Genomic DNA, 14,367 nt, shown 5'->3' with positions numbered 1-14,367 from the left:
ACAAAAAAAGAATCTGAATTTAAAAGAAGGCCTTGTATTTGAAATGGTAGTTGTTCGACAGCTACTGTAAATTTTCAATGAAATAAAAACCGAATACACGAAATGTTCGTTCGAGCGGTTCTTCAGCTGTATGCCAAGTAAGAGTATGTATTTTATTACTTATGTATCATAATTAATACCGTTGTTGGAAACCTCCTTGCTGCGCATTGTTGAACATCATTTGATTCTGTTGTTGATTTTGTTGCTGTTGCTGCTGGTATAGCTCTTGCTGTGTCATCCCACCTTGCGAATTATTCGGATGTCCGTTTGGACCAGAAAGTCTTACACGTTTGGCATTGTTGTGATCAATCCCACCACCTCCACTTTGACCACCGCCGCTTCCGCCTCCCGCACCGCCGGGTCCACCTCCGCCACCACCACCTTGTTGCATTTGCTAAAACGAATCCAATCATACAATACGTTAACATTTGGGCGAAACTTCTGATAAATTCATTTACGTTTCCGGATTGTTGTTGTTGAGAATTCTGTTGGTTCTGCTGTTGCTGCTGCTGTTGTTGCTGCTGTTGCTAAATACAATCACATTATTATTAGCCAGATATAAATACACTATCTACTATACGCACTGTTCGTACATTTCCCTGTTGATTTTGTTGCTGATTGTTCTGTTGCTGATTGTTCTGCTGCTGCTGCTGCTGCTGCTGTTGTTGTTGCTGTTGCTGCTGCTGCTGCTGTTGTTGCTGCTGTTGCTGTTGTTGTCGTTTTTCTCCTTTATCATCTTGGTCCTCGTCGGTGAGGAACTCACGTTTGGGATATGGAATCGGGCAGCCGGCAAATACGTCGGCCGTTGGCATTGGATCTTCCGAAAAGTATGGATCTTGCATAGCCTGTTCCGACGTGATACGTTTATTCGGATCCATCAAGAGCAACTTTTGTAGCAGATGGAACGCTTTGCTATCTGGCTTGATCTTGTGTCTCTCCATGTATTTCACTAGCGAGCAACTTGCATAGCTGGAAAGGGAAAAATATAACAATGCTTTTTAGAATAAGTTGCATTGATGGTTTGGGAATGCTCATATTACTTAGAACGCTTAAAGTCTTTCGTGAGTGTGTGATGTTCCGGCATTTTACGAATATCCTCCCAGTCCTTGTCCTGTGGGAAGCCCATCACGTTAAATATGCGGTCCAGCTGATCGTGATGGTACGGATTGCTAGTCTTGATGTCCTCCTGCCGGCAGTGGAAAATAGGTTCCGACGTAAGCAGTTCGGCAAAAATGCAACCAATTGCCCATATATCGATTGCTTTCGTATAATGCCGAGCACCCAGCAGAAGTTCTGGCGCACGATACCAAAAGGTGACGACTACCGGATCGAGATCGGCCAGTGGCTTGAGCGGTGCATTGAATAGACGGGCAAATCCCATGTCGGCAATCTTCACTCGACCACGTTCATTTCCCTCTCCCATCACCAAAATGTTTGCCGGTTTCTGATAAACAGAATACATTATTCTTCATTTGATTAAAGGTATGACCAAAAAGGCAACTTACCAAATCCCTGTGCAAGACCCAGTTGCTATGCAAATAATGAATTCCATCCAATATTTGATAAAGTAAGCTTTTCACCATTCCCTTCGGCACCATGACTGGTTTCTTCGTGGCTTTGGCTGCTCTATGGAATTTGATTATGTGCCACAGATCATGCTCGGCATAATCGAACAGCAGCCACACTTTACGATCCGTGTGTGATAAGAACACCCGGATGAGATTTATCACATTTGGATGTTTCAATTCGCGAAGCAACTGTAATAAACAATGGTTTGCATGTTAAAACAGCTTATAATTTACAAAGACTCTTTATCCGGGATCCATTATACTCACTGCAATCTCACGGCAAGCCGACATCGACAGCCCAGTGCCCTCGATTTGTTTCAGTGCATAATCCTTCGTATCGTTCCCCTCCTTGCGCCGTGCTTTGTAAACGTGTCCATACGTACCACGGCCTACCTTGCAACCCTCGTATTCAAACAGGTCTTCCACTTTCGCTCGTTCCTGCTGCGTTTTCATCTTGAAGTCGTAATCCATCATTACAGCGGTAGTCATGGTACGGAATCAAGCGACAATAGGCTACACGGTAATCAAAAAAACAATAGCATGAACAAATGCTGACTGATGTTTACGTATTGTCGGCACCAGCTACAAAAGCATAATATTCCAGTTAATATTGAAAAGATCTTTTAACGAATTCTTTTACGATGATATAAAGAAAATCGGATTTGTTGTGCGTTGCTGCTTGCTGCTGATTGTTTGTTTACGATTCCGTTTTGGAACAGGGTGACAGCAGCGTGGCACAGTGAGCGTGACATGGGCCAAATCAGATGACTTTTTTACCATAAATCGTTCATAAAAATGAGCCCCACAAGAAGCTTCATTGTAGTTTTGTGTTTGAACTGTAATTTGAATTTAATTCAAGATTACATACGTTTTATGAATAGTCAAATAGTCCTAGGCGACAATTAAAAAACGAAGCATAATCGAAATGATTTTCGAAAAAACACCATTCAAACGGAACCCTACAAATGACTGTTGTAGAGATGGAATTCGAACTCTCTTTGAAATGTTTCGAAACTCAATTTCAAATTCACCATAGCAATGAAACTTTGCAGTAGAACCACCGTTTTTCCAACAACTGAGATATTTGAATTTCTTAGACCCTAGGCTATTAAAAATGTGCCAAATTGGTGTGTGGTAAATTTTTCATTATTGAATAATCATTCTACACCCTTAGTTGTAAAGAAACACAAAAATATACTTTCGATTAAATGTTTAACTGTTTTATTATATTCCTCACATCACTCCCATTCACAATTCAATTAACAGGTGTGAAATATGTATGAAATCCAGCACTTCTTAGATCCGAGTTAGTCCAAAACATTGTCGGTCGCTTCTAGGTATTGTATCGCAGAAAGCAGTTGCTTCCAAATCTTCTTTTATAACACGCAATATACAACAAACTGGTCAACATCTATTCCAGGTTCACGATCAGCAATGCTTCAAGCGTAGTCTAATATCACCGGAAAACGCGTCTAACTAACGATTGTATTTCATCCAGTACCCTATTTCAGTTGCGATGATGAATGGAACCATGTTTCATTCGTCAGCATTGTTAGGAGTCGGGTTCGTTAATATGGCATAGCGAGCAGAAGCATGTAACGGCAGGTATCTGGCCGATAAGTCGGTTTATTGTCGTTCAATGTTTCTTTGACTTAACTCGCTTCATTTCGTCATCCATGTCCATAAACCTGCTCAAGCGCTGTCCATTAAACGGAGCGTCACTGCCGGGAGGGTTTAGACGCATCTGGAAACAGAGGCAAAACAAATTCGGCATTAGCACACACGTCAGCTTTTGTTGCATCGAAGTATAGAATTTGCAAACGAAATAACCAAAGCGCATAGATCCATGCTTTGAGTATATCTGTGTAGTAAAGTTTTGGTTTTATACGCACCTTTCGTGTATAGACCTCCAATGCCCGTGTAATGCTTTTAGCTGGCGTTTAAGCAGCAGTAATTGTGATTTGTGAATCCCGTTTAATGTGTACATTTCTTGTGCAAAGCGATATGTTCTATTCAAATCCGTCTTAGTACCGTGTTTCTGTGTGCAGTGTGGCGTTTGGTTTCTTTATTATGCAAATATGTCCCAGAAAGAAAGTGTTGCCTAACGATGTCCACAGTCACGTACGGTAGTTAACGTTTTGCAAGCAATCAGCAGTCGTGTTACGCGTTATCGTACATTGCATGTTACAATTGGGATTAATTGAGAAAACACCAGCAAAATATGTTGTCCAAGACATAGGAGCGTTCGAGGAAAATGGTTAGTAACATTAGACAATTCAATACATTTGCCGCATATCATGTACCTTTATCGTCTTCACCCGGAATGGTTTGTGTGCTCTTAGTGTGTTAAATGAATATGAGTAAATGAAATTGTTAGCAGCCACACTCTTTTAACGAACGAAGGTGCACTTATTTGTCGTTTGGTAACCGTTAAAAATGAAAAAAAAAAAATTCTTCAATAGTCATTTACGTTTTTGGGTGTCTTACTTAGTGATTTGGTATTAGGTATAATTGAATAAAAATTGGCTAAGGCAGTATTCGGGCACAATAACGAAAAGGATTGGAAAAGATTGGAAGAAAATTATCGAAGCCAAATGTTAATCGCAGTTCATTCGCATTGCACGAGCGCACAATACGTTCTACAGCAGAAAATGACAAGACACGATGAGCAGAGATTAAGGAAGGAAATGAAAGTCGTTCAAAGTTTAACAGCGTCTTCAGAACTCTGTACAGTTTTGGGCTTACTTTGAGTCTTTAAAAGGGATATAGTGTTCAGCGCATAGTAAGGTCAAAACATTATCGCTCGCACGAGAAAGTCGTTGCGTGTGGATCACCAACAACTTGAAGAGATCCTGCCTTATATCTCAACATTATCTTTGGCGAACCGTTTCTATACCCGTGTTTTTTGGACGAGTAGGGTTTTGGGGAGAGATAAATCGAAAACATTGGTTTTAATAATCGGCACTATTCCTTTTTTTCAATTAGTGAGGTTTTGCTTGCAGCCGAGCATGAAATGCAAAGCCGATGCTTCAGAAAGTGTAATTGATTAATGTTAGTTCGTAATTTCTTTCGCTTGAATAAGCCCATATGCTGCAGGGTGTAGAGATCATTCAAACTTCTCACTGCGGAATATACTTTACCATTATTCTGTACTTCTCCTTGCAGGCATAGTTGGACTCGTCGACGTCATTGTAGCAGTCCGATTTGTAGTGCGAAGGAAGTGGTTTACCCTCGTGTTCGCAGAGTTTGTGGAGTGGACGTGACCTTTAGAGGAGTAACATCACGGAAGGAAATCAGATTGAGGGACAGTTTCAATGTTTTTTTTTTACACCTTCGTACATTACCTCACAATCATCTTATCCATTCCGGTCGGTTTGTTGACGGGGCAGTAGAATACATCCGGCGTATTTTTGTCGTACACGATCGACTTTCGCAGCAGATCTTTCTCGGTGTACTTGATGTGTTTCTCCTTTGCCATCGCCTGCTGGGTGGCTAGACAGATAACGATGCTGAGAACTAGTACCACGACCTTGCCCATGATAGCAACAGGTGTTTAGCGATATATCACACGCCTGGTGTATTGTATGTGGATATTAATAGCTTGGGAACGAACCTGGTATGAAAATGAGAAAAAGGGAAAAAGGGAATGTAAATTGGTACTGAAAGTGTTTTGCTTATGTGGAACGTGAGAATATCCGCGACAAAACAATTTGTTCACGACCGCTGGAAAGAAAGTATGTAAAACACTGTTTGTAATTTAATTTGCTTTCTGTCGTTGAATTCTATGTTGACGATAGATGTTTATTTTACCTGAAAGAAATAGATTATTCCGAAAGTTTTCACAGTGTTTGTCCGTAAACAAGAAGGTGTATCTTTTGAATGTGTCTCCTTGTGTCGTTCATTCAGAGCCTCAAGTTCTACAGCACATCCACACAGCTAGGTTATTTCAGACACTTTATTGAAGGACATAGGACATTACTCATACCAACTTGTTCATGTTACGGAGTTCCTATACCTGAGCGGATGGTGGGAGGAGTGATAAATCAACAGAATAAGCATTGCATCATCTACTCTACGTCAACGACTTGGGCAAACTATTCTACAAGTCGCCCTGCGTATGCAATCTTTATTCGTCTTCGAATGCATCACCTGTAGATCTCTACATACATCTCTACATCTATTGATCTATAGATTGAATGTTTTGCGATACATATTTGTGTAATTTTTCGAGTAAGATATGCACATCCCACAAACGAATCCAGATATGGATCAATTATAGTATAGTATTACTTTTATCCCACTCAATTGTTTCCTTTCCTTTGGCACAATCAATCTCAATCGAGCCCATTTCACGCATATCATTTTTGTTAATGTGCCAAAACCGAAACCGATGTACTTCTTGCTGGCTTCTTTTCGCCAGCATCTTCTCACAGACAAGCTAACATAATAAAAAACCCCCCACGTGTAAAGTGTGGACCATTTCACAGTTTACGCCTCGTCTGGTACGGTAGACGGTTCCCGAGATTAGAGGTCACTTCCCGTTTGCTGATGTAATAATGCTCTTAGGCACAGGAGAAGATCTACGCGGAAAAAAAGTTGACCAGTCATGGTTGGTGCGAACAGAACTGTGTGGAGTTACGGTGGAGCAGAACATTCCGAAAGAGCTCATCACTCCACAATGCCACTGCTTCGGACATCCAGAGGGGCACAAATCTAACGGGATCATGAGCAACCCCAGAAGTGTTATTGTTGTTATTATTTTTTTTCTTTTATTCATCCTACGGCAGTTTGTTCTTCCGTCTGTATGATGATGTGGTTCCGATTTGGAGTGAGGTGGCGGCGGTGGTCAGCGAATTTGTGGTGGAGGTGTTATAAAGAAAAGTAGGACGTCGATGGGAAATTTTCTTGGCCGCCGTAATGGCCTGCAGTAATAGGCTACGGTCAGTTGGTAATTTTGTGCAAGAAATTATTACTATTTACCTAGTTTGTTTAGACTCGTTTTGAGTTCTCCATATTCTAGAGGAACGATGGCATTCAGTGGGACATTTTTAAATTTCTAATTAAAGCCAAGTATTATATCGTTTCTTAGCTCATAAATCTGTCGCTATGGAAAAGAATTCGGGATATTGAAGATAATTAACTGTCAGGCACGTTTCTAAATGCCCTGCCAAATGCCAGCAAACTAAACTTCATGTCCTCCATCTTAATTTCACGCTACCTCAGTGATACTTTCAGTGTTAACCACCTTAAAGTGGGATTAAAAAACCGGTTCATACCGTCCTCCAGTTCACTTTGTGTCCATCGCGTACCTTAAATAGACAGTATCCATTGTGCGTGGGTCTACGTACACACAAAACTAACGATGACGCATTCCTCCCTTCCTGAGTTGTTCATATTTTGTGCACTGATCACCAAGAAGCAACAAATTTAAGCTGGCAAACAAAATTAAAACTTGTCGTCCCATTCCTCCACTATGGCAAAGTCCGTTCAAGCAGGTTTTATAATGATCAAAAGCCAACGCAAAGATGAGTTGACATTTTACACGTCGCTCGGGCGCTGATGCCATTTTTGTTTCGCTTGGATTAATGGTAAAGTAAATATTCAGGCCAACGCGCCAACCGGTAATGGAAATGTTGTATGGCAACACTGATTCCAGCCGGAATTGGACCACCTTCCGTGCGATTTAGATTAGGGACGGAGCATCGGACTTAGAAGCAAAAAAGCAGAATAATATTCTTAAACTAGTTCCTGGCACATGCTTGCCAGAAAAGAGTAGCGAAACGATGCGAAGAATGTCTGATGATTCCAACGTTTCCAGTGTGGCGGTGAGCGCTTCTGTGTGCGATCGTGTAAAAGATCGTTGGTAATTGAATTATTTAATCGATTTGTTCTGCTAAAAGGAGAGCTGGGCGGAATGTAACCGGTGGCTGTACGTAGATCAATGAGATCATTAACGGAATCTGCTCTTAATGGGAGGTCCCATGATTCGCTTAGGAATGGCTTTTATACTCGATATAAAAGATCCTGGGAAAATGTAAATCAGAATGAGGATAGCGATTTCTTCACAAATGGAGTGTTTTCTGATTTATCCAGTGTAATTTTCCGCATTATGCGAATGTCCAGAGAGAACCGATCTCATGGAAGCGTAAACGTACATTACGACATAACCTTTAAACGATAAAACATGTTCTTCGGTCGCGCAAGAATTACAATTAAAATGAATTCATCGCTAATTAGTCGACGATTGTCGATCAACGCCAAGCTGATAAATGCCCGACCGGATGGGTAGTGGACCATGTGCAGTTTGTTTTTTCCTACTGCATCCTTGTATTTCAGTGTTTCGTTTATGCGGATGAGCGGCGCCTTAAGTTAAGCAGCATTCAGCCGTGCAAGGTTACTCAAAACATGCTTTCCAAAAGTTTTGCCATTTTTTTCCTTCTCGTCCCTTAGATCGGAGCTCACGTGCACACTTAAACGATCACACACATTTACATACGCGCTGCAACATGCTTCGGCACCTATTACTGTTCAAGGACTGTGTGCGGCGGTTCAGCGGCGAGCTTTCAGTTTGCGCAACATTTAAACCATTGTCGGGCCGTTTTGTGTGAACAGTTTTCTTGCGGCTTATTTACCATCTCATAGCCAATTATGCCATGTCAGTGTTGAATCGAAACTGTTTTCTCTTCTTACTCGCCAAAGCAGGCAAGGTGCATAGTAGTTGCGCATACGTTATCCATCATCTCACGGTACGATCGTAACTCGTACCCTGGCCGAATGGCAAACTACCATTCCGCCCATTTGGCCGGCTGACGCAATGAGTGAAAGTCCACGTATGAGTTTCGGTTTTCAAGAAATCATTTATCTGCAGAGACTGTGATTCATCAGAGAGAGAGAGTCATCACGCATCTGTTATGTTTGCGTCCTATCGCCCTAGCGGAAATAAAGGAGCTAATTTGCAGCCGAAAAGGCCAGAATAAAATACTTGCTTTGGGCAAATGTATTTATAAATATAGTTTGGTGACATTGATTATATTTTGTAATATATTATTAAACATACTTTGTGGCATTGCTTAGTATTAAACAATTGGAACTGCTTTGATCGTGTGTACTAACAAAATCACATTCACATGTGTTGACTCGCAGCTACTTTTATTGTAAAACGTTTGAAAGTTAACAGTCAATCATTGTTTCCTGTTCGACCTCCGTCTCATGTGCGATTTTATCGTAAATTAATCTTCAATGAATCGGAACGAAAACGGTTTCTGGAGGTTGGCTTTGTTTTGCCATTTGCAGCGAACGTCATTCACATTTCACATCTTAACATCATCATGCCGCCAGGAGCTAGCCGAAGAAGGCCAAAACCAGGTTCGGTGGATCTGCTCCAGAAGTTTTGCGCGGAGAGATGGTGTTAAGAGCGGGAGAAGTTTGAAAACCGGTTTCCGCGTTTTAACGTAGCGTGCTCGATGCACGTGTATTATCAACGTAGCTTGTGCTTGTGGCAACCACGAATAAGCGTCTGTGGTTGCGATGTATAGCGATCGACGGTTCCCCGCGTGCACGACGATCGTTACAACAACACAAAAACCTTGGATCGACCTATTTTCATGCTCCGGAATGGAGGGTTGGTGCTTTCGTTTTCCGATCACGATTGACCCAGCATCGATAGAATGCCACGGCGTTTGTTAGGGAATTACGAAGAAAGAAGACAAAAGCATGCAGCGCGAAGTTCTAGCAAATTTTAGAAGCTAATAGCTAACATTATTTTCTTTTTAATCGATACCTTTCCATCGATCGATGGACAAGAGGCAAAAATGAAAGACTTCAACTCCCGCAGATCTATAAAGATTGCGGCCGGATCTCTCTTTCACTGTGCTAGCCGAACAATGATATAATTTATATGAAATGTTTTGAATATTGTTTGTTTGTTTGACTCCCTTATATTTGCTCGATGCTACGGACAGATGGCTTGCATCACACAGTAAGGTGGTTCCTTTTCCCTATGAACGGCAGCCGGCGAACTTGAAAATTAACACGCAATCGATCGCCACTGTAGGCACACAACCCACGTAAAACCACTTCACTCGAACGTCGACACCGGACACGGAACGTTGACTCATGCTGGTTATGAATACAGAAAAGGCTGCCGTTTCACATCATGATCTTATCCCACCTTTAACTGATTTCACCACCAATTTTTACACTCTCTCGGTAAACAAACAGAAAAGTGTGAGGTAATTTTGTACATTTAAATAAAGTGTACGAAACACTGCGATTTCCCTAGAGCTTGTGGCACAGAATTAACAATAAACAAATAGACACTTACACGCATACACACACACACACACACACACGCACCTTTCGCTCCAACTGATGACAGTCGCTCGTAGCCGTGTGACGGTAAAAAACGAAAGACTTGCGCGCTAAGAAACGACGAACGCGTGCAGCTTCGTCGACGACCGGATGGAAACTGTGCTGTGTGGGTTCGTATGATCGCCGCTTTGTCCAAGAGAGCGTTGAAGAAAACAGGTAATGTAAAAGAGCATCCGTGAGATTTTGAGAGAGTGTTCGAAGAGATGAAAAGTATATCCACATGGTGCAGATTAAACCTTTTGTAAGGAAATGCATGTGATTGTTTTGTTGAAACTCATAATCAAATACTATTGTGAGGTTTTGGGTAAACATGGTATTTTTTTCTCCATTGAGAGTATTTAGTAATTGTTGTGAAAACAACGCGTCAATGTAGTGGTGCGCACGCGGTGACAGCGAAGGTTACTGCAGTAATAAGTTCACCGTTTGATGAAATGTCAAGCGAGATAGGATCATGACGAAACAGTGTGCGAGTCGACATTGGAGAAAGATGATGGCCGTTAGGAGAGCGGAAAATTGTATAAATAGGGGGTGAAAGGGACGATTTCGTTCTTTTCCAAACTAAGCGGCAATAAAGACCAATTTGTGGTTGCTAACGATTAGCACAACCGACAAAACCTTTTTTCGCCGTTACTTTTACAACATTCCACAAATTGTTAATCGTGTAACGCGATTCACCCGAGTTCGTTTTTTTGTTCACAATTTCACGTAGTTAAGTCACTCGCGGGTAAAGTGCAAATCGTTCGATCACCAAGTAGTGTTACGGTACGCGCGCGAAAACTACGAAAGTGAAACCGTCAATCGACAGTGGATTTTAGTGCACTCATACGAGGTGAAGCGTTTGTTGTAAGGGACATGGAAGAAGCAAAAAGTTCAGGAAGTGCGAGTGTGGACCGGGAGCTTCAGCCGGAGCCACTTCAATATACTTCAGGGAGGCGTACTGATACACATGCGCCATCCGCTGATGAAGAGTCCATCTGCTCAAGAAGGACGAATAGATCCGACCTGGAAGCCAGAGAGCTCAATCTGGCGCGAAAGCAGCTGGAGTTGGAACGTCGAGAGCTGGAACTAGAGCGTCGCGAATTCGCACGAGAACGCGAAAGAGCCGTTTCGGACGGAATACCGAGCGGAAAAGTGGAAGGATTAGAGGGCTGGGTGCGAGACACAGAGAGGCTGGGAGCGACGCCGACAGATCGGGTCGCAGCCACAATAGCGCAGCTTGACCGGCGAGTTCATCACCCCTTGACCCCAGTATCGTCCCCGGATGGATACGGAGCACGAATGGCGCAACCAAACAGCAGCAGGATGGCGGTCAACCAACGTCGCTGGCGTCCATTCGAGGGCGCGATGGCCGCATCACCGCCATGCTACGACCAAACGTTGGTCATCGATGAAGCCGCAGCAGCAGATCAGGAATACGCGGAATGGCGTCGCGCGGTCGATGAATCCCTTGCAACGCACCGTGAGACGCAGGACGGACAACAAGAGAAACCCGGAAACACGACAGCAGGTGAGCGTGGTGTGTCTTTCCAGGTAGCAAAGCCGTTGGATGTTACCCCAGAGGATGACACGTTAACAGCTCGTCAAAAGGCGGCACGAAAGATTGTAAGCAGAGAGCTGCCTACCTTTTCCGGGGTACCAGAACAATGGCCGATGTTTTACTCCAGCTACGAGCGATCGTCTGCAGCTTGTGGTTTTAACGAGGAAGAAAACCTACTACGGCTACAACGAGCCTTGCGGGGTCAAGCCTTGGATTCGGTCGACCACATTCTGCTAATGCCGTCGGGACTGAAAAAGGCACTGGACATCCTCAAATCCGAATACGGTAGGCCGGGGCTCATTGTGGAGAGTCTAATACAGAAGGTGAGGAAAATGCCCGCACCTAGGGCGGAAAGTTTGGAGACCATAGCAGCCTTCGGGAAGAGCGTACAGAAGATGTGCGCAACGATCCAGATATCGGGGATGCGGCAATACAACTGCGACGTCGCACTACTCGAAGAGCTGGAGGCAAAGCTACCCCCGGAGCGTCTACTAGAGTGGGCCCGATACAAGCTACAATTGTCGGAGGCTACAGTCAGTGAGTTTGGCACTTGGATAGGAGAGATCGCAACTGCGGCCAGATTAATGGCGAAACCATCGAAACGGGGGCCGATTATTGACCGTCGTGAATCGAACTGGCCGCCGAAAACTCGAAACGCTCACGTATCCGTACACACATCTGAACCATCCACCAGCCGCGAGTGCAAGTTGTGTCATGACTCGTGGCACAAACTGGTGGACTGCGAACTATTTCGAGAACTACCGTTATCGGAACGACGTGCACACGTACAAAACGAAGGCTTATGCGTACGATGTTTGGCAGCGCATCGAGGTGTGTGCTTCATAAAAACGGTGTGTAACATCGACGGGTGCAAACTAAGACACCACACACTGTTGCACGAGAGAAATGACACTACGCGTAAAACCGGCACTGAACACAACACTAAACAAGGCGCCACACGTAACGGTAAACAATGTAACACACACTCAAGCACAGATGCAAACATCCTACTACGCTATGTACCGGTGATCCTCTACGGCAACGACAAGGAGGTGAGGACATACGCCCTCCTCGACGAAGGGTCAACGGCGACCTTCATTGAACATAGTTTGATTGGCGAGTTAGGTGTTGAAAGCAGGCCGGATCCATTGAGCTTGAGGTGGACGGGAGGCACAACTCGGCAGGAAGTTGGCTCAGTCCGTGCGGCACTTCGCATCGCAGGCGTGCGCGATGGGTCAAGATCATTTCACCTAAAAATAGTGCATTCTATTAATGACTTGTCTCTTCCAGAACAATCGCTAAACATGGAAGAGCTAGGTGAGAGGTATACTCATCTGAAGGGACTGCCCATTGCCTCGTATAGTAAGGCGAGACCACGCATACTGATTGGAGTGGACAACTGGAGTCTAGGAAGGCCCCTCAAGTATGCAGAAGGACGAAGTAGTGAACCGATCGCCACAAAGACGAAGCTTGGCTGGACAGTGTTCGGGGCACGCGGCGGGTCGATGCATGAAGATGAAGTCCGCAGCTGCTACCATGTCTGCATATGTGACGACGCCTCGAACGAGCTTCTACACAATACGTTGAAGACACACTACGCTATTGAATCGCTGGGAATTAGCAACGTAAACCATCTCGTTCCGAGGGAGAGTGAAAGGGCCAATGCAATACTGGCCTCAGAAACCCGGCTGCTGGATAATCGCTACCAAACCGCCTTGCTATGGAAATACGACGATGTGCGGTTACCGTGTAACAGGAGCATGGCGTTGAGGAGATACTTGGGCCTACGGAAGAAAATGGAGAAGGATCCTACGTTAGCGAATGCCATTATCCAAAAGATGAAGGACTACGAGGAGAAGGGCTACATCCGCCGAGTGACGGAGAGCGAGATTGCCGAACGGGGACCCAGAGACTGGTTTTTGCCGATCTTCCCAGTCTTTAATCCAAATAAGCCTGGAAAGCTTCGAATGGTGTTCGATGCTGCCGCGCAGGTCCAGGGAGTTAGTTTAAACAGTTTTCTCCTCACAGGACCAGACCAATTGGTAGGATTGGTTGCAGTACTCTACAAATTTCGCGAGTTCCGGGTTGCGGTAACGGGAGACATTCGCGAGATGTTTTTCCAAGTCCGTATGAAGCCAGCCGACCAGCGGAGCCAAATGTTCTTCTGGAACAGCGATACAACCCCAAATGGATCGCCAAAGATTTACGCAGTCTCCGTCATGACCTTTGGTGCGGCATGTTCCCCAGGTAGTGCCCACTATGTGAAGAACATCAACGCGGATAGATTCGCAGACAGATTTCCTCGAGCTTCGGAGTGTATAAAGCTTGAGCACTACGTAGACGACATGCTGTCCAGCGTTGAGACGGTCCAGGAAGCGGTGACGCTAGCAGAAGACGTTCGACACGTACATGCACAAGGTGGGTTCGAAATCCGTAACTGGCTATCCAATTCCAGGGAGGTCGTTGAGCGCTTGCGGGGGGGAGCATGCAACCAAGCAAGCATCGAGATGTGCCCCGAGCAAGGTACTGAGAAGGTGTTGGGAATGTGGTGGAACACGGAAGACGACACGTTCACATTCCGACTCAGCCCGAAGAATGACCAGGAACTATTAGCTGGAATCCGGATGCCCACGAAACGCGAGGTACTTCGAACATTGATGGTCATATATGACCCATTAGGCCTGATTGGCCATTTCCTGATGTTTTTAAAGGTCTTACTGCAAGAACTGTGGCGATCCCGACTGGGATGGGACGATACACTGGAGGGTGACGTCGCGAAGAAATGGTTGAAATGGGTCGCCGTGCTGCCCGACCTGCAAAAAACAACCATCAGAAGATGTTATCGAAAACTAT

At 44.4% G+C, this 14,367-nt stretch overlaps 2 protein-coding genes across 2 annotated transcripts; both read right to left on the bottom strand.

Annotated features, from left to right (window-relative positions):
* Positions 1–172: 172 nt before the first annotated feature.
* Positions 173–2,096, bottom strand: LOC128711170 (cyclin-dependent kinase 8). Its single transcript, XM_053806035.1, has 6 exons — positions 1,875–2,096; positions 1,545–1,796; positions 1,080–1,483; positions 606–1,008; positions 498–566; positions 173–433 (listed from the first exon to the last, which is right to left on the bottom strand). The coding sequence occupies exons 1-6, from the start codon at positions 2,094–2,096 to the stop codon at positions 173–175; spliced, it is 1,611 nt and encodes a 536-aa protein (XP_053662010.1).
* A 1,147-nt stretch (positions 2,097–3,243) lies between these two features.
* LOC128713865 (uncharacterized) lies at positions 3,244–5,145 on the bottom strand. The gene is made up of 3 exons (XM_053808736.1): positions 4,952–5,145; positions 4,748–4,871; positions 3,244–3,351 (listed from the first exon to the last, which is right to left on the bottom strand). Exons 1-3 carry the CDS (start codon positions 5,143–5,145, stop codon positions 3,244–3,246), a joined length of 426 nt encoding a protein of 141 aa, XP_053664711.1.
* Between the last annotated feature and the right edge of the window lie 9,222 nt (positions 5,146–14,367).

The sequence above is a fragment of the Anopheles marshallii genome, chromosome 3 (genome assembly GCF_943734725.1).
Source record: "Anopheles marshallii chromosome 3, idAnoMarsDA_429_01, whole genome shotgun sequence".
NCBI classification, from domain to species: Eukaryota; Metazoa; Arthropoda; class Insecta; order Diptera; family Culicidae; genus Anopheles; species Anopheles marshallii.
The sequence above is the reverse complement of the archived record's forward strand: the minus strand, read 5'-3'. Positions and strand labels throughout refer to the sequence as shown.

What these genes read in the sequence shown, in the direction of transcription:
- LOC128711170 (XM_053806035.1), bottom strand. Translation starts at nt 2,096, where the DNA reads ATGACTACCGCTGTAATGATGGATTACGACTTCAAGATGAAAACGCAG. An exon ending in CGGCTTGCCGTGAGATTGCA is followed by an intron (nt 1,797 to 1,874) that starts GTGAGTATAATG and finishes TGTTTATTACAG; the next exon opens with TTGCTTCGCGAATTGAAACA. An exon ending in AACAACAACAATCCGGAAAC is followed by an intron (nt 434 to 497) that starts GTAAATGAATTT and finishes GATTCGTTTTAG; the next exon opens with CAAATGCAACAAGGTGGTGG.
- LOC128713865 (XM_053808736.1), bottom strand. Translation starts at nt 5,145, where the DNA reads ATGGGCAAGGTCGTGGTACTAGTTCTCAGCATCGTTATCTGTCTAGCC. An exon ending in ATGGATAAGATGATTGTGAG is followed by an intron (nt 4,872 to 4,951) that starts GTAATGTACGAA and finishes ACTCCTCTAAAG; the next exon opens with GTCACGTCCACTCCACAAAC. An exon ending in AGGAGAAGTACAGAATAATG is followed by an intron (nt 3,352 to 4,747) that starts GTAAAGTATATT and finishes CTCTGTTTCCAG; the next exon opens with ATGCGTCTAAACCCTCCCGG.